This window comes from Denticeps clupeoides, chromosome 16, assembly GCF_900700375.1.
Source record: "Denticeps clupeoides chromosome 16, fDenClu1.1, whole genome shotgun sequence".
Taxonomy (NCBI): Eukaryota; Metazoa; Chordata; class Actinopteri; order Clupeiformes; family Denticipitidae; genus Denticeps; species Denticeps clupeoides.
Window position 1 is genome coordinate 7795765 of NC_041722.1, and position 27527 is coordinate 7823291.

At 44.4% G+C, this 27527-nt stretch overlaps 2 protein-coding genes across 3 annotated transcripts; one reads left to right on the forward strand and one right to left on the reverse strand.

Annotated features, from left to right (window-relative positions):
* The first annotated feature begins 142 nt into the window (after window positions 1–142).
* On the forward strand, window positions 143–15259 carry nnt2 (nicotinamide nucleotide transhydrogenase 2). Of its 2 annotated transcripts, XM_028956090.1 has the most exons (22): window positions 143–250; window positions 1536–1687; window positions 2508–2737; window positions 3261–3478; window positions 4740–4827; window positions 4937–5025; window positions 5109–5296; window positions 5371–5504; window positions 5879–6070; window positions 7469–7622; window positions 7708–7869; window positions 8478–8588; window positions 9546–9691; window positions 9785–9980; window positions 10230–10463; window positions 11794–11954; window positions 12040–12219; window positions 12309–12468; window positions 13476–13557; window positions 14040–14158; window positions 14506–14621; window positions 14902–15048. In XM_028956090.1, exons 2-22 carry the CDS (start codon window positions 1558–1560, stop codon window positions 15046–15048), a joined length of 3237 nt encoding a protein of 1078 aa, XP_028811923.1. In that variant the 5' UTR covers window positions 143–250; window positions 1536–1557. The 2 variants fall into 2 exon arrangements, with proteins under 2 accessions (XP_028811923.1, XP_028811922.1); XM_028956089.1 differs by lacking the exon at window positions 143–250 and having other exon boundaries at window positions 1321–1687; window positions 14902–15259.
* On the reverse strand, window positions 14717–18370 carry dtwd1 (DTW motif tRNA-uridine aminocarboxypropyltransferase 1). The gene is made up of 4 exons (XM_028956092.1): window positions 17967–18370; window positions 17438–17581; window positions 17145–17358; window positions 14717–15773 (listed from the first exon to the last, which is right to left on the reverse strand). Exons 1-4 carry the CDS (start codon window positions 18186–18188, stop codon window positions 15544–15546), a joined length of 810 nt encoding a protein of 269 aa, XP_028811925.1. The 5' UTR covers window positions 18189–18370; the 3' UTR covers window positions 14717–15543.
* Window positions 18371–27527: the final 9157 nt, after the last annotated feature.

Here is a 27527-nt window from a genome sequence, read left to right on the forward strand (position 1 = left end):
ACAGCGGTATGTCTAATAACAACGATTTGCGCTGATTGTGATATACTGTCACTATAAAATGTACTGCTAGGTTGCACAATGCTGGCGGGTTTGGGGCTTATGAGCTTTTCTTATTTTCTTACTGTACGGTCACGTGGCCGATCCGCTATTTATAGGAGATCAGGCCGCGATACCGAGACAGCTGAAGGTCGAAAGCAAAATAATGTCGCCGTAGGGAACTTTTCATTCTCTCAGAGGAGCCGCGTCGAAGGTTAGTGAAGGTTTTCTCCCCGCAACCAGTTGTACTCGGACGGTGATTCGTTCACGAAATCCAAAAATTCCCTCCGTTTTTCCCCCCATCCTCACCTAAACTGCGAAGTGCAGAGTTGATTTTTAAGTGCTTTTTTTGTGGCCTTGGAATACTTCCTATAATGAAATAATCCCATGGCCTGTCTATAACCAGGTTATCCTACTTCGGGCCATTAAATAATGTCGAATTTGTCAGCACAACTGCGTGCTCCCAATAGAAGGATTCAAAAAATAAAACCATCCACTTTTGTACAGCACACCTGGACTGTTTCATATCCAAACATATATATACATACACACACATATATACATACCCGCTCTACCCTTCAAAAGTTTAGGGTTATTTTGAAATGTCCTTGTTTTTCCATGAAAACGAAAAACCTGAAATGGGATTGAATAGAAAAAAGTTACAAAAAGAATAATAATTAGTCATTGATATGATGATGTGATGGTCCGGCAATGCATTCGATACCGAAGAGGGCAAATTATTCATTTCTAATAATGAATATTTTTAAATGAATCTTTTAAAGTGACAGACTGGTTCCCTTCTAATATGCAGATAGTCCGTCACTAACAGCCATTTCCAGCATTTTCCAGTCCTTTACAACAAGAGAAACGTCAGAACTGAAATTTCGACCCATTTGATGTTTTTTTATTCCAATAGTTCCCTATCCAAAACTAAATAACCCTAAACCTTTGAACAGTAGGGTGTGTGTGTGTGTGTGTGTGTGTGTATGTATGTATGTGTGTGTGTGTGTGTGTGTGTGTGTGTGTGTGTGTGTGTGTGTGTGTGTGTGTGTGTGTGTGTGTATATATATATATATATATATATATATATATATATATATATGATATATAAAATAGTGATATTTGTCACAGGGAGTTGGCTAGGGTCAACCTTAGCAGCAAGCAGCAGGAGTAAACCGGCTCCACCAGTATGTTATGGGGTCGTGGATAAACCCTTGGCAACTCAGGACGTTGCTATGAGGATTTCTTGGCACGGCGTCCGACTCCGTCGTCACATTTCCAGTTCTCGCGAACCCATATCTTGTGCTTGCTTGTGTCCTGGAGACCTGCAAAGTCACACTGCCATTGCTGGGCCTGGACTCTAGTTGTAGGTGTTTGCGTGTGTGTGAGTGTGAATGTGTGTGTGTGTGGGTGCTCTAGGTCGCAGGTGCTTGCAGGGAGAACCAGAAAAAATGTGCCTTTTCATCTGAAGCCAGAGACTGTCTTTGATTCCATTCCAGTTGGGATATTAGGACTGGAATCATGTCTTGCCTTCTGCGCTGTGTCTCCTGCTCCTCTGTGCCCTTGTTTCATCAAAGTGCCCTGCAGAAAACAGCCGGAAAAAGGTATTTCCAGACCTTCCATTCTCTATGGAACCAACAAACGTCTAAAGGTACGGAAAGTCAAACTGCCTTTTCACACAAGCTGTTGGATTTTTAAAAAAGTTTTTAAAAGTTTATTGTAAATTTGGCCTTTGTAGAAATAACAAATCCCCAAGAAAAAAAAACGACTCTAAATGGTTTGTTCGAAAGAGTGCTTCCGTGAGAGAGGTCATTTTAAGGTGAAACTTACATAATTTTTTTTTCTAACTTGTAACCCTCCCACTCAGCGCTCAGTAATGTTACAGAATTTAGTTGTGCCCCTGGACGGCACCAATGGATCGCCGCTCTCCCGTTTTGCGCTAAACCGTGGCCATTTCTCCGGTGCTTGTGCAGGACGGCTACTGAGCCTGTGCAGCCTGTGCTCTGGTGGGCGTCCTGCCAGTTAGCTGCTAAAAATGGCACGGTCCCCAAACCAAGTAAGGAGAGATATGTGAAACCAGACCCAGTGTTGCACAGTTCACTCAGGGCCGGCCAAGCGCCTGCTACCTGTGTGTAACTTTCACACCGGAGCGCAAAAAGCAGACGTTTCGAATCCCGATCCGCCAAGTTGCCACTGAGGTGCCACTGAGCAAAGCATCGTCCCCACACGCTGCTCCCCGGGCGCCTGTCATGGCTGCCCACTGCTCACCAAGGGCGATGGTTAAAAGCAGAGGACCCATTTCGTTGGGTGTACGCGTGCTGTGCTGCAGTGTATCACAGTGACAATCACTCCACTTCACGTTCTTCTAAAACCCCCTTTTAAAAATGTTTACATCCTATTATCACAGCATTTTGTTTTAGCAAGATTTTGATCTCTTTCTGATGATGCTTACCCTCCATGTTTTTCCTCAGGCGTGCGCTATAAAGACATTCTGGTGGGCGTCCCTAAAGAGAGCTTTAAAAATGAGCGGAGGGTGGCAGTCTCCCCTGCAGGAGTTCAGGCCCTGGTCAAACAAGGGTTTAACGTCCAAGTGGAGAGTGGCGCCGGTCTTGAGTCTAAGTTCTCTGATGATCAGTATAAAGAGGCTGGTGCTAAAATAACAGACACTAAAGGCGCCTTCGCTTCGGACCTGATCCTGAAGGCAAGTTATATAGCATGATTTCTAACTTGAAAATCATTATTTCAGCTGCAGATCACATGGGGCAGTGGTGGCCCAATGGGTAAGGAAGGTTTTGGGTTTGAATCCCGCACCGCCAGGGTGGCACTGAGGTCCCCTTGAGCTAATTACCATTGCCACACATTGCTTCCCGGGTGCCTTTCATGGCACACAATGCCCACAATGACAAAAACAATCACTTTCACCTTCATACATCATTCTTAGAGGTGGAAACATTCAGTGACATTCAATACTCAAATACATGCAGATAATGTTGGATGGTAGGGTGGTTGTAGCCTAGTGGGTAACACACTCGCCTATGAACCTGAAGACCCAGGTTCAAACCCCACTTACTACCATTGTGTCCCTGAGCAAGACACTTAACCCTAAGTTTCTCCAGGGGGGCTGTCCCTGTAACTACTGATTGTAAGTCGCTCTGGATAAGGGCGTATGATAAATGCTGTAAATGTAAATGTAATGTCTCATCAGGCTTTATGCCAAACCCTAGGTGCGAGCGCCAGGATTCAATGAGACCCTAGGCATCCATGAGGCAGAGCTGCTGAAACCAAAGTCCACGCTGGTCAGTTTCATTTACCCAGCACAGAACCCTGAACTCATGGAGAAGCTGGCCAAGAAGCAGAGCACCATCCTGGCCATGGATCAGGTCCCAAGAGTCACCATTGCGCAGGGTTACGATGCCCTGAGCTCCATGGCCAACATTGCGGGGTGAGCGCACATTGTCCTTCGTGGAATAGAGAAGAATCACTTTTTTTCAGTAAGGCCCATTCAGAAATATGACAGAACTTTTAGGTTAAAGGCTAAAGATCAGAACAATCAGAAAGTATCAGAAGGAACAAAAGAAAATTTCCATTAGTATCCATTCTCATTGTCTCATCTGTGGACCACTTCCATAACTTAGGAAACAAGAGGAATGTTCATGCAGAAAGGCCTGCATAAGACCTTCCAGGCGATTTAAAGGTCCCCTACTATAAAAGATTTCACTTTGTGAGATGATTTAACGTTAATACAAGTTCCCCTAGCCTGTCTATGGTCCTGCAGTGGCTAGAAATGTACAAAAAGGGCATTGGTTATTCTGCTTCGCTGTTCAGAGAACGGCAGCTCAGACGGTCGGGTCTGTAATTTGTCCCTTAATGTCGTGTTAAGGGGAAAGGTTACCTCCTGTTTGTCGTGCTTTGTCCGCCCAGACAATTTCCCACCTCCCCTAAAAAAATTATCTCCATCGACCTTCATGTCTTCCAAACATGCAAAGTTCCTGTTGAGCTGAAGTCAAAAAAGAGAAGTCTAGCGTAGCTCCCCTGCTGTTCCCGGTGGGTCAATGCAGCATGGAGGGCTGTGGACACAGCGTCCTCAGTTGATCTCTTTGCTTGGTTGGTAAACTGAAAAGGGGTCTGCTGGCAGGCAGGTGATGATATGACTATGACCAGCTTCTCAAAATGGGGGTAGTCATTCCGACTGTGGCAGTGGGGCAATGGTGGAGGACTTGATGCAGGATGGGACAATATCCTGTGACAGGGACTGTTTGAAAATCCTGTTGAAAATTCCAGCCAGTTGATCTGCACAGTCTTTCAGCGCTCGTCCAGCCACACTGTCAGGTTCTGCAGCCTTCCTCGGTTTCACCTTCCTCAGCTTCCACCTTACCTCACACTCCTCCACCACGTTAGTGTGGATGTTGTGTAGCTGCTGTTGGTGTCACCTCAAAGCGGACAAAGAAGATATTCAGCTCCTTTTCCAGTGAAGCGTTAACCCCAGTGGCTGAGAAGATGCTGGTTTTTGTAGCTAGTGATGTCCTGGACACCCTGCCACATCTGCCTGGTGTTGTTGCTCCTCAGATATAGTCAGATATATTATTATGGGACCACTAAAACCTATGTAAAAGTTTTTAAAAATCATAATAGGGGACCTTTAATATGGAATTAATTCAAAAGTAGTTTTAAAAAGACATACCATTTATTTTCTTTGTTCACAGTTATAAAGCTGTGGTCTTAGCAGCTAACCATTTCGGAAGGTTCTTCACCGGCCAGATCACGGCAGCTGGGAAAGTTCCTCCAGCCAAGGTAGCTTCCCGAGAAAACAGCTTCTTCTGCAGGGAATCTGACTGATACGCTGCTGTGAGAGTATGACTGTCCATCGATCGCTTACACTGTAGGTTTCTGGCCTCTGCAGGTTTTGGTTATAGGTGGTGGAGTAGCAGGTCTGGCTGCTGCAGGCGCAGCCAAGTCAATGGGAGCCATTGTGAGGGGCTTTGACACAAGGTAAAGTTCACTCTTCTCAAGCTGAAAAAAACTGTTTTGTGTCCGTTGTAAATGATCTGAAGCCTGCAATGCCTATTTGATAGACCTGCAGCTCTGGAACAGTTTAAATCATTTGGAGCTGAGCCTCTGGAGGTGGACATGAAAGAGTCCGGAGAGGGAGTTGGTGGATATGCCAAGGAGATGTCCAAGGAGTTCATAGAAGCAGAGATGAAGCTGTTCGCAAAGCAGTGCAAGGATGTTGACATTGTCATCAGCACGGCTCTCATTCCAGGTGAAGACCACTGCACGTCCATTAACTTCCACCATTATCATTCCATCTTTCTGAAGTCGACCTCTGGATTACAGGAAAGAGGGCGCCAATCCTGATTAAACGGGACATGGTGGAGTCCATGAAAGATGGCTCTGTGGTTGTAGACTTGGCTGCTGAGGCTGGAGGCAACATTGAGACAACCAGGCCTGGTGAACTTTATGTGCACAGGGTGAGGAATCATATTAGAGCCACCACAGTGATCCTTTAGTCATTTAGTCACTAACAGCACTCATCACACTGGAGTAAAACAAACTAACTAATGTTACACAACTACAAGAAATTGAACACTCATACACAGGATGGCAACAGCCTACAACAAGTCGCTTTTTGTACAGTTTACTTAATGGCTTCGTTTGTAGATCTTGGGTCACTTGATATTGCTAAACATGCTGGTACTTACAAAAGCCTGAACATAGGCTTCCGGTTTAGACAACGTCTTTCTTGACATCAGTAAAATCTGAAAACTACAAGTGTGTTTTCTCTGAACAGCTATTCAAATGTGTACACACTTGTTCGCTTTTGGATGTTTTTTGGTTCTGTTAGGGAGTGACACACATTGGATATGCAGACCTGCCCAGCAGAATGCCTACACAGGCCAGCACGCTGTACTCCAACAACGTTCTGAAGTTACTGAAAGCCATTAGTCCGGACAAGGAGTACTTCCACTTTGAGGAAAGAGATGAGTTTGATTATGGCACAGTTGACCACGTCATCCGGGGAACCATGGTCATGAAGGTAAACCGCTAGACATGCCCCATCCACAGAAACTGATTTTACTGAAGGAGCACCAGACTCCTTCAGAGTCACTGGTACTAATGTGTACAATGAGTATTTCATAATATTGCATAAGTTGATATGTTGACAATCACATCACGTGTGCAAGTTAAGTGTAAATTAAGACCTGAATCATAAGATAAGATTAGATGAGATAAGATAAGAAAAAACTTTATTAATCACAAGAACTGAGAAAGTTCTCAGTCAACCAGGTCATGGTTATCTCACAAAAAAGTTATTCCAATGGCAACTGGACTTGTTCTGGTTCCTTGACAACGTTTCACCCTTCCATTTTTCGAGGGCTTTCACAAGTCTGACTGACTGGTATGAGTAGCAGGTTTATAAACCCTGTGGAATCCTGAAGGTGGTAACTGGTGGTCACCTGTGGGTTGTCCTTCATCCCTGGCCTTCATGTATGTTCATGAGACCACCTGAGCCAGAGTGTGAAGAACTGTGAACCCGCCTGGGTACAGTACTGGTGGGCTGGTTCTTCTGTGTTGAGCCATGTGTTTATGGAGCTGCTGTTTGGTTTCACCTATGCACAGATCTGTACACTCCTCACTGCATTGGACTACATAGCTCTGTTTGTGTCTGGGTGTTTTGTCCTTGGGGTGGACCAGTTTCTGTCTCAGTGTGTTGCTGGTTTGAAATGAACATGGATGTTGTGTTTGTTCAGGAAAAGAACAGAACAGTAATAATAGTGCAAATAAAATATAATCTCAAAGAAAAATCCTGACAAAGTAGTAAATAAAAAAACCCCAATACAAATAGCTATGACAGGAGTAGTAAAGTGATTATAGATCAAGTGATTTTGCCATAAATAGTGAAAGAGTTAGCAGCATGTTGTGATGGATGAAAAACATTCCAAATGATCCAAAAGGATTCAACTTTTTTTCAGGAATTTAAATGAAAATATGTTGCTGCTGCTTTGTTTGCTCATATTGTTATTTGTAAATCTCCTAAAAGGCAATTTAATGAAGCTGCAGGATTATGCAATTGTGTGTAGTTGTGGTAGTAGCCTAGTGGGTAACACACTCGCCTGTGAACCAGAAGACCCAGGTTCAAATCCCACTTACTACCATTGTGTCCCTGAGCAAGACACTTAACCCTAAGTTGCTCCAGGGGGGGACTGTCCCTGTAACTACTGATTGTAAGTCGCTCTGGATAAGGGCGTCTGATAAATGCTGTAAATGTAAAATGTAAATGGTTCAGTATGACCAATTTAAAGAGCTAAAAGTAAGATCGATATCTTACTTTTAGCTCTCGATCTGATATCTTACTTGGAAAAGGTACATTATACACACACCATCCACACAATTAAGTTCATGACAAGAGTTTAGAGAATGTATGCATTTCCAGGATGGCAAAAACCTTTTCCCTGCACCCCTACCAAAAACTTCACCACCAGCGCAACCTGCCAAACAGAAATCTGTGGCTGAAATTGAAGCTGAAAAGCAAGCACAGGTTTCCCCATTCAGACGCACCATGACCTCCGCAGGCTTCTACACAACAGGTCAGACCTGGTGTGGTCAATAAATAAAGACAACTAGATCATACTAGATTATATTGAGGATTTTCATGAGTTTTATTTTTCACAGGGTTGTCTACTGTCCTTGGTCTGGGCTTGGTTTCTCCAAATGCTGCATTCACTCAGATGGTCACCACGTTTGGGCTGGCAGGAATTGTGGGATATCACACAGTGTGGGGTGTCACCCCAGCATTACACTCTCCTCTCATGTCTGTCACCAATGCTATCTCAGGTTAGCGTTTTTGCTTTTTCTGACGTGATATTATTGGGGATCATTTTTATGATCCTTATATTTTTTATGAATTTACTATACACACACACACTCACTACCTGTCAAAAGTTTGGACACACCTAGTCATTTATGGCTCTTGCATTTTTTACATTACAGAACAAAATTGAAGACACAGGACTATGAAACAGCACGCATGAGGTTACGTAATAAACCAAAAAATAGCAAACAAGGCAAAAAGAACATTTGAATTTCTCCAAAGCAGGGATCTTTTGCAGTGATGGCAGCATTTCACACTCTTCTTTCCACCACCTTAAGTTAGAAAACAGGGATGGTTTCCAACAGTCCCGAAGGTTTATGCTGAAGACTTTCTCATCATTCACTCATGTTAATAAGCATCTCATGAAGCGGCTTTTGATGATGACAATAGTGAACAAAGCCTGAAAAAACTGAATCATCAAACAAACATTTCTACAAAAAATACTAAATATGTTTCTTGCATTGGATTCTTCATAACCACCACAAACCTTTGACTGGTAGTGGTAGTGTGTGTATATGCATAACTTCTTAATTAATGTATAGTGTGTCTACTTCCTCTTGTTCCCCAAAAGGTCTGACTGCAGTTGGCGGTTTGGTGTTGATGGGTGGTGGTCTCACTCCGTCTAGTCTTCCTGAGACTCTGGCCTTGTCAGCAGCCTTTGTGTCTTCTATAAACATTGCAGGTTTGATGAAGAGGAGCCCTCAACACCTGTAGAACTAGTTGGTGGTTCTCGAGACCCATTCTGTTGTGTCATGTAGCAGCTTCTTATGGTACAATAGCTATCAGCTGTTTACATTTGCTCTAAATGTCTTCCGGTAAAATGGCTGCAGTCAATGAGTACACGATTGAAACAGAGATTTGATTTGCCTGCTACAGTTTTGTGTAAAGTTTTAAATGATGGTAGGGAAGGTAGTAATGATTTATTGTTAAATACAATTACAGTTGTAATCATACATTTTATGTATGCGATAAACTCTACAGTTTATTATTACCCCCCTAATGAAGTAGACAGGTAGTTCTTTACTAGGTTGGCACAGGTCTTCTGAGGGATTTTGGCCATTTCTTCCATTGTAAATTGTTCTAGCTGGTCCAAATTGCATGGTTTCTGAACATGGACATTCATGTTGATCACCCTCCACAGATTCTCACCAGGATTGTGGTCTGGCCTCTCTGCAGGCCACTCCAGGATCTTGGTTTTGGTATCCTTGATGAACTGTTGGACTAATGCTGATGCACCCACTACCATGTTTAACTGTTGGGAGAATGTTCTTAGGGTTGAAGGCCTCTCCCTTATTTCTCCAAGCATAAGCAACATCCATGTGCCCAAACAGTTCTCATTAGACCTAAGCACAGCAGTTCTAGACACTGTGAATGGTTGGGAGATGGCAGTATAGCCTCATCTTTCTGAGCTCCAGACTGATTTTCTTTGTCTTTGGCATGGTGCATAAGAGTCGTCCCTCTCATGTGTTCCCCTGAGTCTTTTTATGCTGATTGAATGCTGATTGAAGCCTAAAAATGTATTTTATATTACAAAATGCAGCAAAATCTATTAAAAACACTGGTGAATGAATAATTATTGAAGTTTGTTTCATAATTTCTGGGTCGCTAATAATTTTGACCTCAACTGTATGTGCTCTAGGTGGATTCCTCATCACACAGAGAATGCTAGATATGTTCAAAAGGCCCACAGATCCTCCAGAGTTCAACTACCTGTATGCCATCCCCGCAGCTGTGTTTGTGGGTGGGTACGGTGCTTCTCTGGCAAGCGGCTACAGCATTGAACAGGTGAGACATTATAAAACGTGTCGCATGTTAAGAAACAGGTTCATGGATGCACATGCAATATCTGTCACTTGCACAACATCTGTCTGTGTGCAGATGATGTACCTGGGCTCCGGCCTGTGCTGTGTTGGAGCGCTGGCAGGCCTCTCTGCACAGGGCACTAGCCGGTTAGGTAACGCTTTAGGTATGATTGGTGTGTCAGGAGGCATTGCTGCAACCCTGGGTGCACTCAAACCCTCTCCTGAGCTGCTGTCACAGATGTCACTGGCCATGGCTACAGGAGGCACCATAGGTATGGCTTTCCATGCAAAGCAGGTCTGAATGAAATAACACAACACAGGACTAAAATACCCAGCATTACATGAAAAAAACATGCATTCGTGGTGTATTTTTATCAAAAACCTAATCAGGTCATTACACATGCCAAACATTATATATATATATGTCACAGCATGACAAGCAAGATGACAACAGGACATTTTAATGGCTGTTCAAAAACCTTAAACATATTGTGAACTAATATCATTGAATCTGTCGCCAGGTTTGACAATCGCCAAGAAAATTGAGATCAGTGACCTGCCTCAGCTGGTGGCTGCTTTCCACAGCTTGGTAGGGCTGGCAGCGGTGCTTACCTGTGTGGCTGAGTTCATGATCGAGCATCCCCACCTTGATATGCACCCTGCAGCCAATGTGGTCAAGACGGTGGCCTACCTTGGCACCTACATTGGTGGTGTCACCTTCAGTGGCTCCTTAGTTGCCTACGGCAAGCTTCAAGGTACAAAATGGAAATCCCTGTAAAATTGATTTACTGTACAGGTATACAGAGAGACGATAAGATGTGGATCCAGCATCTGCAGTACATTGAATAAATAGAAAGTATATAAATAGTATATTTTAGTTCAACATGTAGATATACACACACACACACACACACACACACACACACACAGTACAGGCCAAAAGTTTGGACACACCTGTTTTTTCTTTATTTTCATGATCACTTACATTGGTAGATTCTGACTGAAGGCATCAAAACTATGAATAAACACATGTGGAGTTATGTACTTAACAAAAAAAAGGTGAAATTACTGAATACATGTTTTATATTCTAGTTTCTTCAAAATAGCCACCCAGCCGCTCTGATTACTGCTTTGTACACTCTTGGCATTCTCTCGTTGAGCTTCAAGAGGTCGTCACCTGAAATGCTTTTCCAACAGTCTTGAAGGAGTTCCCAGAGGTGTTTAGCACTTGTTGGCCCCTTTGCCTTCACTCTGCGGTCCAGCTCACCCCAAACCATCTGGATTGGGTTCAGGTTCGGTGACTGTGGAGGTCAGGTCTCCACTTTTTGTTAAGTACATAACTCCACATGTGTTCATTCATAGTTTTGATGCCTTCAATGAGAATCTACCAACGTAAATGGTCAAAATGAAAACACATTGAATGAGAAGGTGTGTCCAAACATTTGGCCTGTATTCTGTTGGCTTGTGAGAAAAAGCTGTCGCGCATCATTGTGGATTGGGCCTGGATGCCAATGTCATGGGTTTGCATGTGACAGGAGAAATGACATTTATATGTCTGTGAAATGTTTTCTCTCCTAGACTGATTTTAATAAGTTTTTAGCAGAGCCAGAGATTAAGATGTGAGGAGACTCTGGACCCATATAACTGAACAGACAGGCCAGAACACAAATGAAATCATTACTTTTTATAGTGTTTCCACATGACGTTTGTTGTTTTAAATGAATGCACTTGCTCTAAATAAACCGTATCCTCTTCAGTCGCCTAATAAAGGGCTGATTGAGGGGCCTGGCAACCAGAAACTGGATGTCTGTGGAATCCCTGGTGTGCCCTAGAGTTCTGCTAACAAGCAGCAGATCTCATGGCAGCATGCACTGCCAAACACTGTCATCACAGATTTAATACAATATGCTTCAATCCAATGAAAATCTTTTCATGGCTTTTCTTGCGGCTGACCAAGAAGAATTTCTGATGCCGTATTTTGTCGGACTGTTGATTGTTGGCTAATATTTATTCTGCAAGCCCATTTTCAGATCATCATTCCGCTTTTCAGAATTTGTCTTCACTGTCTTTCATTTATCCTGACAGGTCTTCTGAATTCGGCTCCTCTCCTCCTCCCTGGCAGACACATGCTGAACGCCAGCCTAATGGCAGCCTCAGTAGGTGGCATGATCCCTTTCATGCTGAGCGACAGCTATGCCACAGGGATGGGCTGCCTGCTGGGGGTCTCTGGTCTCTCCACCGTGATGGTAGGCATGGACGCCTTTATTCCTAGATTTCTTGGCGCTACCTGAACCTGGGGAGTGTGGGTTTCACACTAGGCTTTGTTTGAAGGGAGTCACTCTGACAGCAGCTATTGGAGGAGCAGACATGCCCGTGGTCATCACCGTGCTGAACAGCTACTCTGGCTGGGCCCTGTGTGCAGAGGGCTTTCTTCTGGACAACAACCTCATGACTATTGTTGGTGCCCTGATTGGTTCTTCTGGTGCAATCCTCTCCTATATTATGTGTGTGGTGAGTGTGGCTGTATTAAAACAAGGTGCAGTGATTCATATCGATATGTCACTTTAAAATATTTATATTTTTTATACCTTTTGCTACAGGCCATGAACCGCTCCCTACCGAATGTAATTCTAGGTGGCTACGGAACATCATCCACAGCTGGGGGGAAACCAATGGAGATTGTCGGGACCCACACAGAAGTAAATGTCGAGCAGGCTATTGAACTGATCAGAGAGGCAAACAGCATCATCATAACTCCAGGTACGGCTGGACACAGAATGGTTCACAACACGGTAGGACCTGAGTTTTCAGTATGCGTGCTCGTCCACTGGAGGGCAGTGCTCTGCCACGTTACCAGTCGGCCTCAGTGGAGGTTCTGTCCATTTGTAAAATCCTCGCATGACAACAATCGGGCCGTATGTTTAAATAATAAGAAGAATTCTTTCATGTTTTATGGATATAACAGCACACAGCAGCACCTTGATGCAAGAAACAAGGTAGAGGGTTTGCCACACTGTGTGACTTCCTCTTATGTCAAAGAGCAAGAGCTGTCAGATCAAAGAGAAAAGGTCTTAAGCACATGGCTCTCATTCATGTTCTCAGTGACAAAACCCTAACAGGAAGCAGAGCTGGCGCACAAGTGTGTAATAACAGACTGGCAAAATTATGAAGCAAAAAAAAAAAAATAAAAGTACAAGGTCATCTGAACACAGACCTGCAGCACCAGCACTCGTCTGCTTCATTACCACGAGCCCCCCGTCACGCACGAGATGCCAATTACATCTGAGCAGTAGGGAAACCAGAAGTATACAGTTGCCTTGAGGGGTCAGAAGTTGGGAGGTTTGACCGCCCCACAGGGATCTACTTAACTGTCAAATCTGTTGCCCCTGCAGCACGGAATGACTGACCCCTCTGGCCCCCCCAGGTATTTGAAAACTGAGGTCAGACAGACGTGGGGGGGCGGGGGTGGGTTGTTTCTCGCACGCACACTTCCATGCCAAGCAGAATTCCTGTGCATTAAGGCAATGGGAATAGAGGAGTAACACAGACCTGACCCAGCCATGCGGAGGGAAACTGAGAATGCTGCGCCGCACAGCATCTTAAAATGGTTAGCTAAAAATGGGATATATTTATCATATTTACATCATTCACTTGGAATAATGTAAAAATGTGTCAGTAACCCCTGGCTTAAGTGTTGTTTTTTTTTTTTTTTTTTTTGCTAATGTTGGTTGCTGTTCAGCTGATAATTCTTATTTATATTTGGCAAGGTTGGGGCCTTTGTGCTGCCAAAGCTCAGTATCCAATTGCAGACATGGTGAAGATGCTGAGAGAACAAGGCAAGGCCATCAGGTGAGATTACACCACTTCATTCAACCCCATCTACCTTGGAAGCGAAACTCCCAGCAACGGGGAGAGAGGGGGTCCTGATTTGTGAGCGTGCCGATTGAAAAATAACATTCAATCCTATGTCACCCTTAACTGGAATCTACTAATGTCGTGGAGCACAGCCAATACAACAATCATATTTTGTACAAAACAAGACATAACACATCTGTGGCTCATATTTCTAAGTGAAAAATGTTTAGACTACCCAAATAAAGGGGAAAACTTTAAAGCAATTGTGACAGTACCCCCTGACGGTATTTGTCAGACCATGAAAATGTGGGGCTTTTTTTGCAAAAGGCTGGCAAATACAATAAGTAAGACAGAATAAAAGTAAGGAATACAAAATGAGAATTTCTGCAAATGTTTAAATCATTTAATACCAATCAGTTTTCATGTAATGCATTCATGCTCCTCTTTAACTGTAATAATTTTTTTCGTCATTAAAGATTTGGTATCCACCCTGTGGCTGGACGCATGCCCGGCCAGCTGAATGTACTTTTGGCTGAAGCAGGCGTCCCCTATGATGTTGTACTGGAGATGGATGAGATTAATGAAGACTTCCCAGGTGATACGATACGGCATCAACCGTAACCCCCTTTCTCAATTTTAGAGCAATAAATTTACCTTTGAGGTTCATGGGTGTATTTTCTTTAACACATCTATAATAATCACTCACATCAACTGAACAAATGTGAATTATGTAATGGTGTTTAGGCATGCAATGTTTGAGAGCAACAGTCTGTTTTCATAACTACCACTTTCCTGGGCGTTGTAATATTCTAGACACATGGTTCTGATTAGCTTTTGTGGCATAAAGTGAGGGACAAAGTTAAATTGTTAACACCGGGCCATGATTAAATTTGGTCTGGGGTTACTTTTCTATATCCGTAGTCTTTTCTTTTTCTGGTGCAGAGACGGACTTGACACTTGTCATTGGAGCAAATGACACCGTGAACTCCGCTGCACAAGAAGACCCAAATTCCATAATTGCTGGGATGCCGGTACTGGAGGTTTGGAAATCGAAGCAGGTACAGAAGATTTCCAATACCACAGACCTATGAAGCTTTCATCTGCATAATGAGGGTGCATTATACTGTTCTGAGGCTCAGACATCGACATAGTATAAATGTCTACAGGATTTACTGTAATATAAAATAGATATAAAAACATTATTACAATACAAGTGACAAAAGCAACACTATACAGAATTATACAAGATAGTGATACATTTCACCGATTAACAAATACACTGAAAGTCGAACAATTGTCTCTTTGAAAGCTTAAGATGCACATTGTCTTTGTTTGCAGGTCATTGTGATGAAACGCACACTTGGTGTTGGCTATGCTGCAGTGGACAACCCAATATTCTACAAACCCAACACATCCATGCTGCTGGGTGATGCCAAGAAAACATGCGATAATTTACAAGCTAAAATTAGAGAGGCTTACTACTAATCTACAGGATCTGATCAATCATACACCTTCACTTTAGGCATAAATGCAACTGTTTATTTCTTTATTTCGCAATTTCTGTCAAACGTATGATTTATTATGTGAAGGTCTGAACGTCAATTAATAGGTCAGTCAATGTAACATTTCACCGTGAATCATAAAGCAGGGAACGTGTGCAGTGTCCGGTTTGTAAATAAAACAACATGGTGGAGAACTTTGCCTTGAGATTTCTTTTTCAGTCATCAAAAGTATTCACCTAGCTATGGTTGTTACTAAAAATTCCTGATTGCAAAGATTAGTCAAAAGTCCTTACGGTGACTTGAATACATCAGCTGTACAAATACATAATCCATGTGAAAATAAATAGCTAATTTCTGCTTTGGTCTTCATAATGTAGCAATGACATTTTTTATTTAAATTATTACTGTATATCAAGAAGATACGAACTGAACAAATGGAGCAAAGATCATTGAGGGAAAAAAACTCTTCCATCTCCAGTCACAATTTTCCTGCAGATAGCTTTGCTTTGTTGATAAGACCGTGAAGGTAAGAGTAGAAAAACAGCAGGTTGTCGTACTCTCCACTGTACTCCTTTAACAGGCAGTGTGCATGATAGTCTCGCATGAAGTAGTAAATTGCCTCGATAGTTGAAAGATAGGTGTCAGGGGATCCCTTCTGATGACGCCAGAAAGACGTTTTTCTTGTCTTCAGCTCTACTCGCAGCAGGTCTGTGAGGATGGAAGGCAAAATACACTGCTCAAAAAAAATTAAGGGAACACTCCAAGTCTGTAAAATCAAACTGTCCACTTAGGTAGCAACACTGACAATCAAAAGGTGGAAGTTATAGTCAATTAGTATGACATTGCCAATAAAGGCGTGGTTCTGCAGGTGGTGACCACAGACCACTTCTCAGTTCCTGGGCTTTCTGGCTGATGTGTTGGTCACTTTTGCTGGCGGTGCCTTTAGTGTGGTAGAGTCTACAACCCACACAAGTGGCTCAGGTAGTGCAGCTCATCCAGGATGGCACATCAATGTGAGCTGTGGCAAGAAGGTTTGCCGTGTCTATCAGTGTAGTGTCCAGAGCATGGAGGCCCTACCAGGAGACAGACCAGTACATCAGGAGACGAGGAGGAGGGCAACAACCCAGCAGCAGGACCGCTACGTCCGCCTATGTTCAAGGAGGAACAGGAGGATCACTGCCAGAGCCTTTCAAAATGACCTCCAGTAGGTCAAAAATGTTTATGTGTCTGCTGAAACGGTCAGAAAGAGACCCATGAGGGTGGTATTAGGGCCCAACATCCACATGTGGGGGTTGTGCTTACAGCCCAACACCATGCAGCATGTTTGGCGAAATCACCACTTGTGCCCTGTGACCTTTACAGATGAAAGCAGGTTTGTTCTATGGAGAACGTTCTGTGCCTGCAACATCCTCCAGCATGACTGGTTTGGCAGTAATGGTGTGGGGTGGCATTTCTTTGGGGGACTGCACAGCCCTCCATGTGCTCGCCAGAGGTAGCCTGAATACCATTAGGTACCGAGATGAGAGCCTCAGACCATATGCTGGTGCGGTTGGCCCTGGGTTCCTCCTAATGCAAGACAATGCTAGACCTCATGTGGCTGGAGTGTGTCTGCAGCCACATTTTGCACAACAAAAGGAGGGGGCAGATGCTTTAGTCCAGGTCTGGGAGGAGATCCCTCAGGAGACCATCCTCCACCTCATCAGGAGCATGTCCAGGCGTTGTAGGGAGGTCATACAGGCAAATGCAGGCCACACACACTACTGAACCCCATTTTGACTTGTTTTAAGGACATTAAATCAAAGTTGGATCAGCCTGTAGTGTTTTTCCACTTTTATTTTGAGTGTGACTCCAAATCCATATTTCCATGGGCAGATTAAATTGATCTCCATCGATCATTTTGTGATTTTGTTGTCAGCACTTTCAACTATGTAAAAAACAAAGTAGTTAATAAGAATGTTTCATTCATTCAGACCTAGGATGTCTTATTTCTGTTTTCCCTTTATTTTTGGAGCAGCGTACAGTATTTACATCAAACAGCACTCATCACACATTTAGCATCACGTAACTGTTGAATGTTACCTTGTAACCGTTCATCGCTGCTTATTCTGGTAGTCTGGTTCCATGTACTGTCGATAAAAACGATCCTTTCAAGTGTGCAATGTTGATCATCTGTTTTTTCTGTAACCTTATGCCTTTTTGGGCTGGGCTCCTCTGTAGAGTTTTCCAATTTACTTAAATACTGAGGAATTTCCTCAACTGTCAGTGAATTTGGTCCAGGAAAGACTAAGACAACCTGGAAAAAAAGCAAAAACAAAAGAGTTAATAACAGTGGTGTCTCGTCAGCCAGACATGAAACAATGTCTAAGGGCAACCTTATTATCTCTGCTGTCCAGTTCAGGTATGCAAGGGTAGGTGTAGATGGTGACGTCTTCCGGAGCAAGGAGTTTGGCGTGTATTGCAGTACTCTTTCCATCCGTCTCATTAGGGTGTTTGATGATGTCAATTTTTACCGGAAGCTGAAAATGAATTCTGATTGATCAACTGATCCTTTTTCATATATTACAATTGGGACAAATATGTGTCAATATACCTTGATACTGTTTGTATCACTTTGTTTAGGTTATTTTTTTAGCAGAAACACTGAAAAAGTGATACATAACATTTATTCTCTTTTTTTTTCTAAATGTATAAAGCTTTACGATCAGATTCTGCATTTCAGACCTCAAATTTACTCCATCATATAAATACTGTCAATCAACATAATTTCTGGACAATGGGGTTATAACACGAACCCCACTTCTCACAAGGGGACCTCCGTCCAGGTAACTACCGTATGTCGCTCTGGATCAGAGCTCCGAACGCGGTAAACATGACTGCGGGAGAAGAGACCGGCTGCAGCACCTTGACCAGCGGGATCCCCTGCGGGTCCACGCCGAGCACGCAGAGGCAGGTGTAGCAGAAGAACATCCTGGAGCCGCCGCACCTCGGGCACTTCAGCCTGCCCGTGGTCTGCGCCGCCTCCAGGACGCCGTGCGACGCGAGCTTCAGACCCCGAAAAGGTTCCCCCAGCCGAGCGTTCGGGGCCACATCTGTCGCGCCTTCTAACGCGCTTTCTGCGCTCATGCTGCCTCCGGGATGTGATGCAGTCGTTTAAACTTCAGAATTAAAATGGACGCGGGGCAGAGAGAACATTTCCCGGAAGGGGAAAAAGACGAAAGAGCTTTCAATCAAGATGAATGAAAACAGGGCAGCATGTGGCGGGCTAACAGGCCACTGCCGGGACGCTGAACCGGAAGTTCAAGGCGGGATCGGGAACCCGGAAGCAGGCGATGAATAATGTTCGCCTCTGTCTTCAGTAAAATATTGCAAAACATTTTGGAAAATGTGACGGTGAAAGTCGGTGTTTATACGATTTATTTGTTGATGTATTAGTATTATGTTTACATTTCTAGCATATTTCGTAACGCGTATTACCCCCTTTTTTGCGGTGAAGCAAAATTTTAAAAGCCAGATGTTATGTGAGAAGTAAACCAAAGATCTTTGTCCCTTTTTTTTCTCTTTGTCCAAAAATAAAAAAATTATATTATTGAATATTAGTAAAATTGTTGGGCAGAGATAACCAATAATACACAAATCTAGGGCTGCAACAACGAATCGATTGAATCGATAAAAATCGATTACTAAAAGAGTTGGCAACGAATTTCCTAATTGATTCGTTGTGTCGCGCGACGCGGAGACATAAAAAAAAAAAACTTAATTTGAGCGCTGCGAGGAGTGAACACACTCGGTCTCTCACGCACAGAAGCAAGCAGAGTTTGGCGCCTCATAGACAACGCGGAGCAAAAATAAAAAATCCGAGCGGAGGTAGAGGACAGATACATGGCGGAGGCAGAGAAATCTGCGCGAAAATATGCAAAAGCGACATGGCACGACACGGCAGCACCACGGCAATGATCCAGCACCTGAAACGCGTGTTTGATGAGGAGGAAGAAGGGAGTTCAGGAGCAGGGGAAGTCACTACAGAATCCTACTTTTGTTCCGTTTTGAAGTGAGGAACGTAATGTCCCTGGTGCTGTTGTTTACTTGTTATCCAGCTTGACAGGCATGACAAGTTAGCGTTAGCTCGTTAAGAACAGTAGTAAAGCATGGGTGCTATAGTTACTTTGCGTTAAAAGATTAAAGACATGTTTTTATTCACTAGCCTTTTTTGGACAATTCATTTTTCAATCTGTTGTCATGTATAGCTACACTGCAAAAAAAGCTTTTCTTACCTAGTAATTTTGTCTTGTTTCCAGTCCAAATATCTAAAAAATCTTAAATCAAGATTACTCGACAAGAAAAATTCCATGAGAAAATTAAGTGATGCTTAAAACTTCTGTTTGAGATTATTTCTTACCCCATTGGCAGATAATTTTGCTTGTTTTAAGCAATCACTTTATTTTGAGATGTTTTTTCAGAAAACAAGATAATTTCTTATGCTATTTCATGTGTCTAGTAAATGTATCTTGATTTAAGATTTTTTAGATATTTGGACTGAAAACAGGTTTTGAAAAGCATTTTTTGCAGTGTATATTCTGTGCTTTGTCCCATATAGGTTATTATTGACAAATATATTTGCGTGTGTTGTACTTTTTAATTTAATTTTAAAGTTATTTTATAGCACTTGGTCATCTTAAGATGTGTTTAAATGTGGTGTATAAATGAACCTTGCACTTACTACATTGATGGTAATAATTTAATGAATAAGCTTCAAGTGAGCTTGAGAGAGAGATAGAGTGTGTGTGTGTGTGTGTGTGTGTGTATGTGTGAGAGTTTGTGAGTGTGTGCATCTGCTAGTGTGTGCACCTGCAGTGTAGTGTAGAGAACAAGTTCTGACATTCAAAAAAATCCTGTTAAATTTTCTGATTTGTATTGTTCTTTATTTTTTTATAAATGATTTATTGTTCTGGCAGCTCAGGTGTCACTTTATTTAAAAAAAAAAAAGTCTATATTTGGCAGATGTAAAGCATACATGTGTATGTTTTTTGTGTTAGTCCATTTTTATTTTATTTTATTATTATTATAACACCTCAAGGAGCAACATGTTTGTGCACTTTCTAAAGGTTTTGGTTCTGTTTTTGAATAAAGGGTTGGAAATGAATGTTTTCTGTTTTTTTGTTTTTTATCCGATTCTACGATTAATAAAAAAAAAAGAATCGACAGATTAATCGATTATTAAAATAATCGTTAGTTGCAGCCCTACACAAATCTATAACCATTTAGGCACATGACGTGTCAACGTGTCATATTACATTAATATAGTGATAATAGTGTAGTGTAGTGATAATCGACTGCTCTCACTCTCTCAGACCTTAATTATTCTGGATGATTTAAACTTTTGCTAGTAAATCACATTTGTTTACATTTGTGGTATTTATCAGACGCCCTTATGCAGAGCGATTAACAGTCAGTACTGACAGGGACAGTCCCCTCAGAGACACTCAGGGTTAAGTGTCTTGCTCATGGGCACAATGGTAGTAAGTGGGGGTTTGAACCTGGGTCTTGTGGTTCATAGGCGAGTGTCGTATCTACTAGGGTACTGTACATAGGGGCATCAGTGAATGCGATCCTCCTGCAGTCTGCAACTTTGCCTTTATGAAATTTGTATGCCTAATAACATTTATTTTTTCTGTATCTTTCAGCAATATAAGGGCATCTTTCTTATTTGTTAGCTAATAAAATACCACATGTGTCCTGCAGATGAGTGTTGCGCTTCATTTCATCCTTTCATGTTAAGCACCTGCATAGATCATGAATAAATATTTCCAGAGTGCAAATAAAGAAAAACATTTAATTAGGCATGTTATTGCTTAAAAGTTTGTCGTTAAACAAACATTTAAATGTACTTTGATAGTGGGTGCCAATGTTCTGTAAGAAAAACGATTTTTATTTTTTGTAAATGTGTACTGTCTTGAGACAAATATTTTAATTGAGATACAATAATATTTCATTTTGTTGTAGTTTATACTGCATACATTTCAGTGTTGCAGACTTGTGGTCAGCCACTTGCCAATGCGTTTATGGTCTTTGTTAAATTATCTTTGTTCCTTTCTGTAACACAATAAATTGTGAAAAATCTGGATAACAAAATCCCTATGTTTATGCAGTTGCTCTGTGGTTGATGTAGCATCACTATTCAGTATGAGTGGAGAAGAAGATTCAGCAATACAGTATTTTACATCCCCTACCAAAGCACGCAATTCATTGCTGGGAAGGAATTAAAAATTGTGATTCACATGTAAGGGATTGTGGATTGCTGATGATCCTGAACATCTGTAATGTCACAGTGGCTGGGGTAGGATTTGTGTTTTTCCATGATCAATAGCAATGCAGGTATATCAGGTTGTAATGGCACAGGGATTGTGTATGACAATAAGGACATATGAGGCAACTTATAGTTCTGGATATTTATAGGATTTACTGTACTTGGCTTAGTTTTTAATTTACTTGTTTTTTATTAAGTTTTGTATCATTGGTCTTGGCATGAGTGATACAGAAATGTTCTGTTTCATTTAATTAATATAAATGTGTATTGAACATAATTGAGAATGTCTAATATTTCTTATTTCTTTTTTTTAGGTTGTTTAAAATAAAGACATTATAATTACGTAATAAAGCAAGTTTGGGTCTCTCTTAACTTGAAACACAAGGGGCATAACACAGCCAAAAAAGAAGAAGAAAAACATTTAGCAATATCTCCATAATGAGGATTTTCTAACAATACAACCCTGTGACATTTTTGTCATAAAGCCATCTATCTGCATGTGCTCTTGGTTTGGTGTGGCTTTGATGTTTCACACTTTAGACAAAAATTTACTCAGATTCCTTTGTACATGTTGGTGAGATGTGTTGGTGCTCTTGGCCTTCTTCCTCTCAGTGGATACCTATTCAGTGTGACTCAAGGCTAGCTGACCCCGGGTTTTCATTGTTACACAGCCATACACAGCGTGATACAGACAATTCTTCGTTCATAAATATATCATGCTGTAGAAAGACTTTTCATGTTGAATTAGAAGTCACTCATTTTTTCAATATTGTACAAATGCAGGATTAAATGAGCTCCTTACAATTTATGTCATATATGTAAAGAAATATAATAGCACATGATCAACATATAGTCTTTTCATTGTGTTTATTTATACGAGTAAGTTCAAGTTTCAGTGAGCTTTATCCTTGCTTCAGCTACATACATGTTAGACGGTTCATAGTGAAGCGAAACAACCAGAACCAGGAGCTACATGTAACATTTAAACAAAGTTACATACTGACATGTGACACATTGACAAACCAGCTACATAAAGTGCACAGAAAGTTGAAGATTTACATTTAAGGCAAACAAAACATGAAGAAAACCCAGAAGTGAAAATAAATACCAGTGAAATAAATACTGACGGAAGCGAATAAGAAAATAATTCTAAATACTAAAAACATTAAAACCATGCCTGTCAATCGATTAATTACATGATTAATTCTTAAGACTAAAGCCAGCTATAAAAAATATTTTAGTGATTATTTTAGTGAATATTTTAAATATTTATAAAATGTATTTAAAGTGTGAGAAAGAAGCTCAGATTGGGAGTCAGGGGGGATGATCTGGTGTTTTCTTTTAATGCAATGTAATGGAAATAAGTTCAGAATAATATAAACATAAGTTTCTGAACTATTAGCCTTACATTTAATGCCCATAGATGTAAGTGGTGGCTTAGTGTTTTTTTCCCAAAACTTATATACTCCAAACCAAACTGGGTTCAATGAAAAACTCATTCATTTACTCTTCATTCAGCAGCTTAGACTGGGTTGAGGTCTGAAACGTAGTGTCCTCAAGCTGTGTGGTAGATGCTCAAAGTTGCAGCACATGCAAGCAAATAAACAACAGTCATGAGCACTTTTGGATAATTTCTCTGTATATTATTCAAAGATTTGATTACAACAATTCCAATGCAGCACTAAACCACCTCTGAATACAGTGGACATAAACAGTGTACTTGTCAGGATTGCCTGCAGCTGGGCTCCACACCGGAACCCAATCCTGACGCCCCATAAATGCCGGAAGTTTCCGCCCGTTCGGGGTCGCTGGCATTTTCGTGAACTCGCTGCACGAACTTGACCTAGTTTTGTTTCATGTGTTTTGAGTTCTGGCAATCGCCACACGCCTACGGGTTAGTTTGTGTTATTTCCCTTTTATTTCCCGTTTTTGGCCACCGCGCCATTGTTTATTTGTGTATTGTTTATTTAATAATAAACCCCCTCCCCAGTATGTCAGACCTCTGCGCTTCCTTCCCTCGTAAGTCCGTAGACGTGACAGAATGCCAGCGACCCCCCCAAAAGCGCAGAGGTGGAAAGCAGAGGAGAAGAAACGCCGCGAAGGACGCAGCCCGGCGCGGCGAACGCGGACGGCAGGGGAGAGACGCGCCGCCCGTTCTGGTGGAGCGTTTTCTCCCCGAGAAGCCGTGGTACGCGGCGCCGCGTGATGACGTCACCCCCGGGAAACTCCGCGAAACCCGGAAGCGACAACGTCGGCGGGTGAGGAGGCGGAGCGAGGACGTTGGCGTCGGCAGCAGCGAGGAAGTGACGTGGGCAGCGAGCGCAGAAGATGCGACCCCCACGATCTTCGGCATGTCGAGCCAAGAACTCTGCGCTCTGCTGGCAAGGCTCCCTGTGGACTGGGACGACACGGATGACGACGAGAGCACGGGAGACGAGAGTTGGGCTCCGCCCATCGCGCCAGTCTGCGATCGTCGCAAGGTCCGTGGGGACCCATGTCACTTCCAGGGGGGTGAGAAGCGGCAACAACAACGGCGGCGTTCCTCCAGCGAGGAGGTGGGCAGCCTCCAGCCCGAATGGCCAGAGTACTGTCCCTGGGAGCTTATCGCGCCATGGGTCCAGGATGTCCGCAGGGTGGACGACCCTCGGAGTCACCGGTGGGAGGACACGGATGACGAAAGCGATGATGACGTGGATTTTCGGTGGGCGGTCGTTGCCGGGATGGCTCCGCCCAGCGTGCGCGTCCGAGATCATCGCGGCGTCCGTGATGACCCATGTGACTTCCGGGGGTACGAGGTGGACACGGACGACGACCAAGATGACGCCGTTTGGGCAGTCGGTGCCGGGATGGCTCCGCCCATCGCGCCCATCCAGGATCGTCACGAGGTCCGTGGAAACCCACGTCCCTCCCAGCAGTGTGAGGAAAGCTGGTGGAAGAGGGCGACGGGAGGTCGCCAGCCAGCAACTGCGCTGCCGGGACTGCCTCGCAGGGAATCCCCCATTCCTGCTCCAGTCGCCGACCCGCCTTCCCTCTGCCCGGACGTTCCCCAGCGAAATGGCAGCGCAGCACCAGCGCCCACACCTGCTGGAGAAGACGTCCACCCCCCTCCACACCACACACCTACCACCATCTCCAGCGACGTGCCCAGCCCCGTGTGGGACAGCCCAATTGTCCCGGGACCCTTCAGTGGGGCAGCAGACACTGATAAGACCACCACCATCCTATCGTGTCTGCTTGGGTCAGCATGGGGCTGGAGCGCAGCCCTCTGGCAGCAGGGAGAGACAGACAGCAGTTTTCGGGACTTCCAGCAGAGACTGAGGGCGGAGTTTGATCGGCCAGAGCCTGAGCCAGGGATCGAACTCTGCCCCTCCACCACATCCAGCGCCAGTCAGGATCCGGGGCAAGAAGACCAAGCACTGGCGGGCGACGAGAAGGTCGCGCCTCCCGAGATCCTGGCTGTGCCCCCTGAGGAGGTCCCGGAGTGCTCAGAGAGGGAACTAGACGACCCTCTCTTCTGTCTGTCTCTGTCTGTGTGTGTGTGCGTGGCATATGTGTCTGTATGTCGCCCCCACTTCCCCTCTTTGTGTCCACCAGATGGTGACCCAGCAGCAGAGCCGAACCCCAGGGAGGGAGTTCCCAACCTGACTGCACCGGTCCAAGGCGAGGTGGACGAGCCCCAAGGTACCCCTAAGTCCAGCCGGGGGGGGTGCTCCCCCAAAGAATTTTTTGGGGGGGTGCAGTTCGGGTTGGGGACTCCTCCTGAGGGGAGGGGAGGTGGGGAAGCGATGGAGCTGGGTCCTCCGGTAGCCAGTGAGGAGGGCGGGCCAGGCATGGGCCTGCGTCTGCCTCCAGAGGGGTGGAGCGCCATAGAGCCCCCGGGTAGGCATGAGGACCCAGCTGGGACAGACAGGAAGAGGGCCTGCTTGTCCCAACGGACGCAGAAGGGGCTAGCCGGATGGTCTGGCAATGCCCCCCCCTTGGCACCAGGGCCGTGCAGCGAGAGGGGCTGCATAGTCCCAGAAGGCACCAGCCTGGGGTCCCTGGAACAGTCGCCGGAGGCTCTGGGACAATCTCCCTGCGCGGTGCAGGGGGTGACACAAGACGTGTCAGAGGGGACATGTGGAGACAGGGCCCACACGTACCCAGATGGATCGGCCCTGATTATTGTGTGCAGGTACGGGAGTCCGGGGCCGCCATGCGGGACCACGCCGAGGAGCCAGGCCGAGGGTCCGGGGCCGCCATGCGGGACCACGCCGGGGAGCCAGGCCGAGGGTCCGGGGCCGCCATGCGGGACCACGCCGGGGAGCCAGGCCGAGGGTCCGGGGCCGCCAAGCGGGACCACGCCGGGGAGCCAGGCCGAGGGTCCGGGGCCGCCAAGCGGGACCACGCCGGGGAGCCAGGCCGAGGGTCCGGGGCCGCCAAGCGGGACCACGCCGGGGAGCCAGGCCGAGGGTCCGGGGCCGCCACGCCTGACCACGCCGGGGAGCCAGGCCGAGGGACCGGGGCCGCCACGCCTGACCACGCCGGGGAGCCAGCCCGAGGGACCGGGGCCGCCACGCCTGACCACGCCGGGGAGCCAGCCCGAGGGACCGGGGCCGCCACGCCTGACCACGCCGGGGAGCCAGCCCGAGGGACCGGGTCCTCCAAGGGGAGGATACAGCAGGGCAGGAGCCCTGTGGTTGCCGCCGTCCGCCCCGCCGCCTCCACTGATGGTACTGTTGGGGCTCCGAGGACGTAGCCCTTGGAGGGGGGGCTCTGTCAGGATTGCCTGCAGCTGGGCTCCACACCGGAACCCAATCCTGACGCCCCATAAATGCCGGAAGTTTCCGCCCGTTCGGGGTCGCTGGCATTTTCGTGAACTCGCTGCACGAACTTGACCTAGTTTTGTTTCATGTGTTTTGAGTTCTGGCAATCGCCACACGCCTACGGGTTAGTTTGTGTTATTTCCCTTTTATTTCCCGTTTTTGGCCACCGCGCCATTGTTTATTTGTGTATTGTTTATTTAATAATAAAACCCCTTCCCAGTATGTCAGACCTCTGCGCTTCCTTCCCTCGTAAGTCCGTAGACGTGACAGTACTCATCCTTGTTAAAATACCAGGAATTTTGTGATGTAAAAAATGTTGACAATAAGTTATTTAAATACTTTCCCCCCCTTTAATCTGTCAGGATGTGAAGGAAACTCACCCCACAAATGTTCTATTGGATTTATGTCTGTGTCATTCCAAAATGGCTTATCTTCAGCTTTATAGCAGATGCATACAGGTTTAGGGTTAAAGAGACTGGTATTTGGACTGGTATTACCTCCACCTTGTTCCAGTTGAAGAAAAACAACTACAAGGCATGATGCCTTACCATGGGGGTGGTTTGATGGGGATGGTCAAATGTTCCTATTTGAATTGTCGCCTAAATGTTCAACCTTGGTCCCTTCACACCGTAACACTTTTTCTGACAGACCTTTTGGAAACTTGGTGTACTGTTTTCTTATTTTGCCAGGCCTGGATGTTTTCCTTCATAACAGTGAAATAGCTTTGATGCTTTGTAAGTTATCTGAAAATCCTACCAGAACACTTTATGTGTTCTGGTAGGTGCATACACTTTATTATACACTTTATTATTAAATGCAGTAACATTTTTCCAAAGGTGATGTGCACCTTGAATGTGCAGATGTAGAGTCTGATTGGATCAATAAGATAGATGTTACTGTATCTATCATATGGTCCAATGTTACATTGTTACTGTGCACTGCAGACAAAGTGTCACTGTATACTGTACAGTATAATGTGTCACAGCAGTTTTTTATTGTTGTTGTTAGAGGCTAAGCTCCTGTTCAATGTAAGTATGGGCGTCTCTCGAGCCTCTCGAGCCACAAACTTGCGTAGCCTTGAGTTAAAATGTGTTTACTTTTGAAACATGTTACAAATGATCTGCTAAGACTAACTTTGCGTGACTTGGCAGAATGCTTCACCTTGCCCAGACTTTGTTTGGGTCTGAGTTATTCCGAGGTTTGCTCTCCCAATTTGAGTCTCTTTATCTGTCATTTCTCTCTGGAAACAGATGTGAACCCAAACAGAAGGTAAAGCTCTATGGCATGCTGCCAGTACTCTGTCTCAGAAATCCTGTGCACAAATCAAACAGGTTTAGAATTTCACTCAGCATA

Bases quoted from the DNA above. Each gene is read 5' to 3' on its own strand.
- nnt2 (XM_028956090.1), top strand. From the start codon at position 1,558: ATGTCTTGCCTTCTGCGCTGTGTCTCCTGCTCCTCTGTGCCCTTGTTT. The intron at 7,870-8,477 runs GTTAGCGTTTTT...GTTCCCCAAAAG, and splicing joins TGTCACCAATGCTATCTCAG to GTCTGACTGCAGTTGGCGGT. The intron at 14,159-14,505 runs GTGATACGATAC...TTTCTGGTGCAG, and splicing joins GATTAATGAAGACTTCCCAG to AGACGGACTTGACACTTGTC.
- dtwd1 (XM_028956092.1), bottom strand. From the start codon at position 18,188: ATGAGCGCAGAAAGCGCGTTAGAAGGCGCGACAGATGTGGCCCCGAAC. The intron at 17,582-17,966 runs GTGCTGCAGCCG...ATTCATTTTCAG, and splicing joins AGGGGATCCCGCTGGTCAAG to CTTCCGGTAAAAATTGACAT. The intron at 15,774-17,144 runs GTAACATTCAAC...CCATCCTCACAG, and splicing joins CAGCGATGAACGGTTACAAG to ACCTGCTGCGAGTAGAGCTG.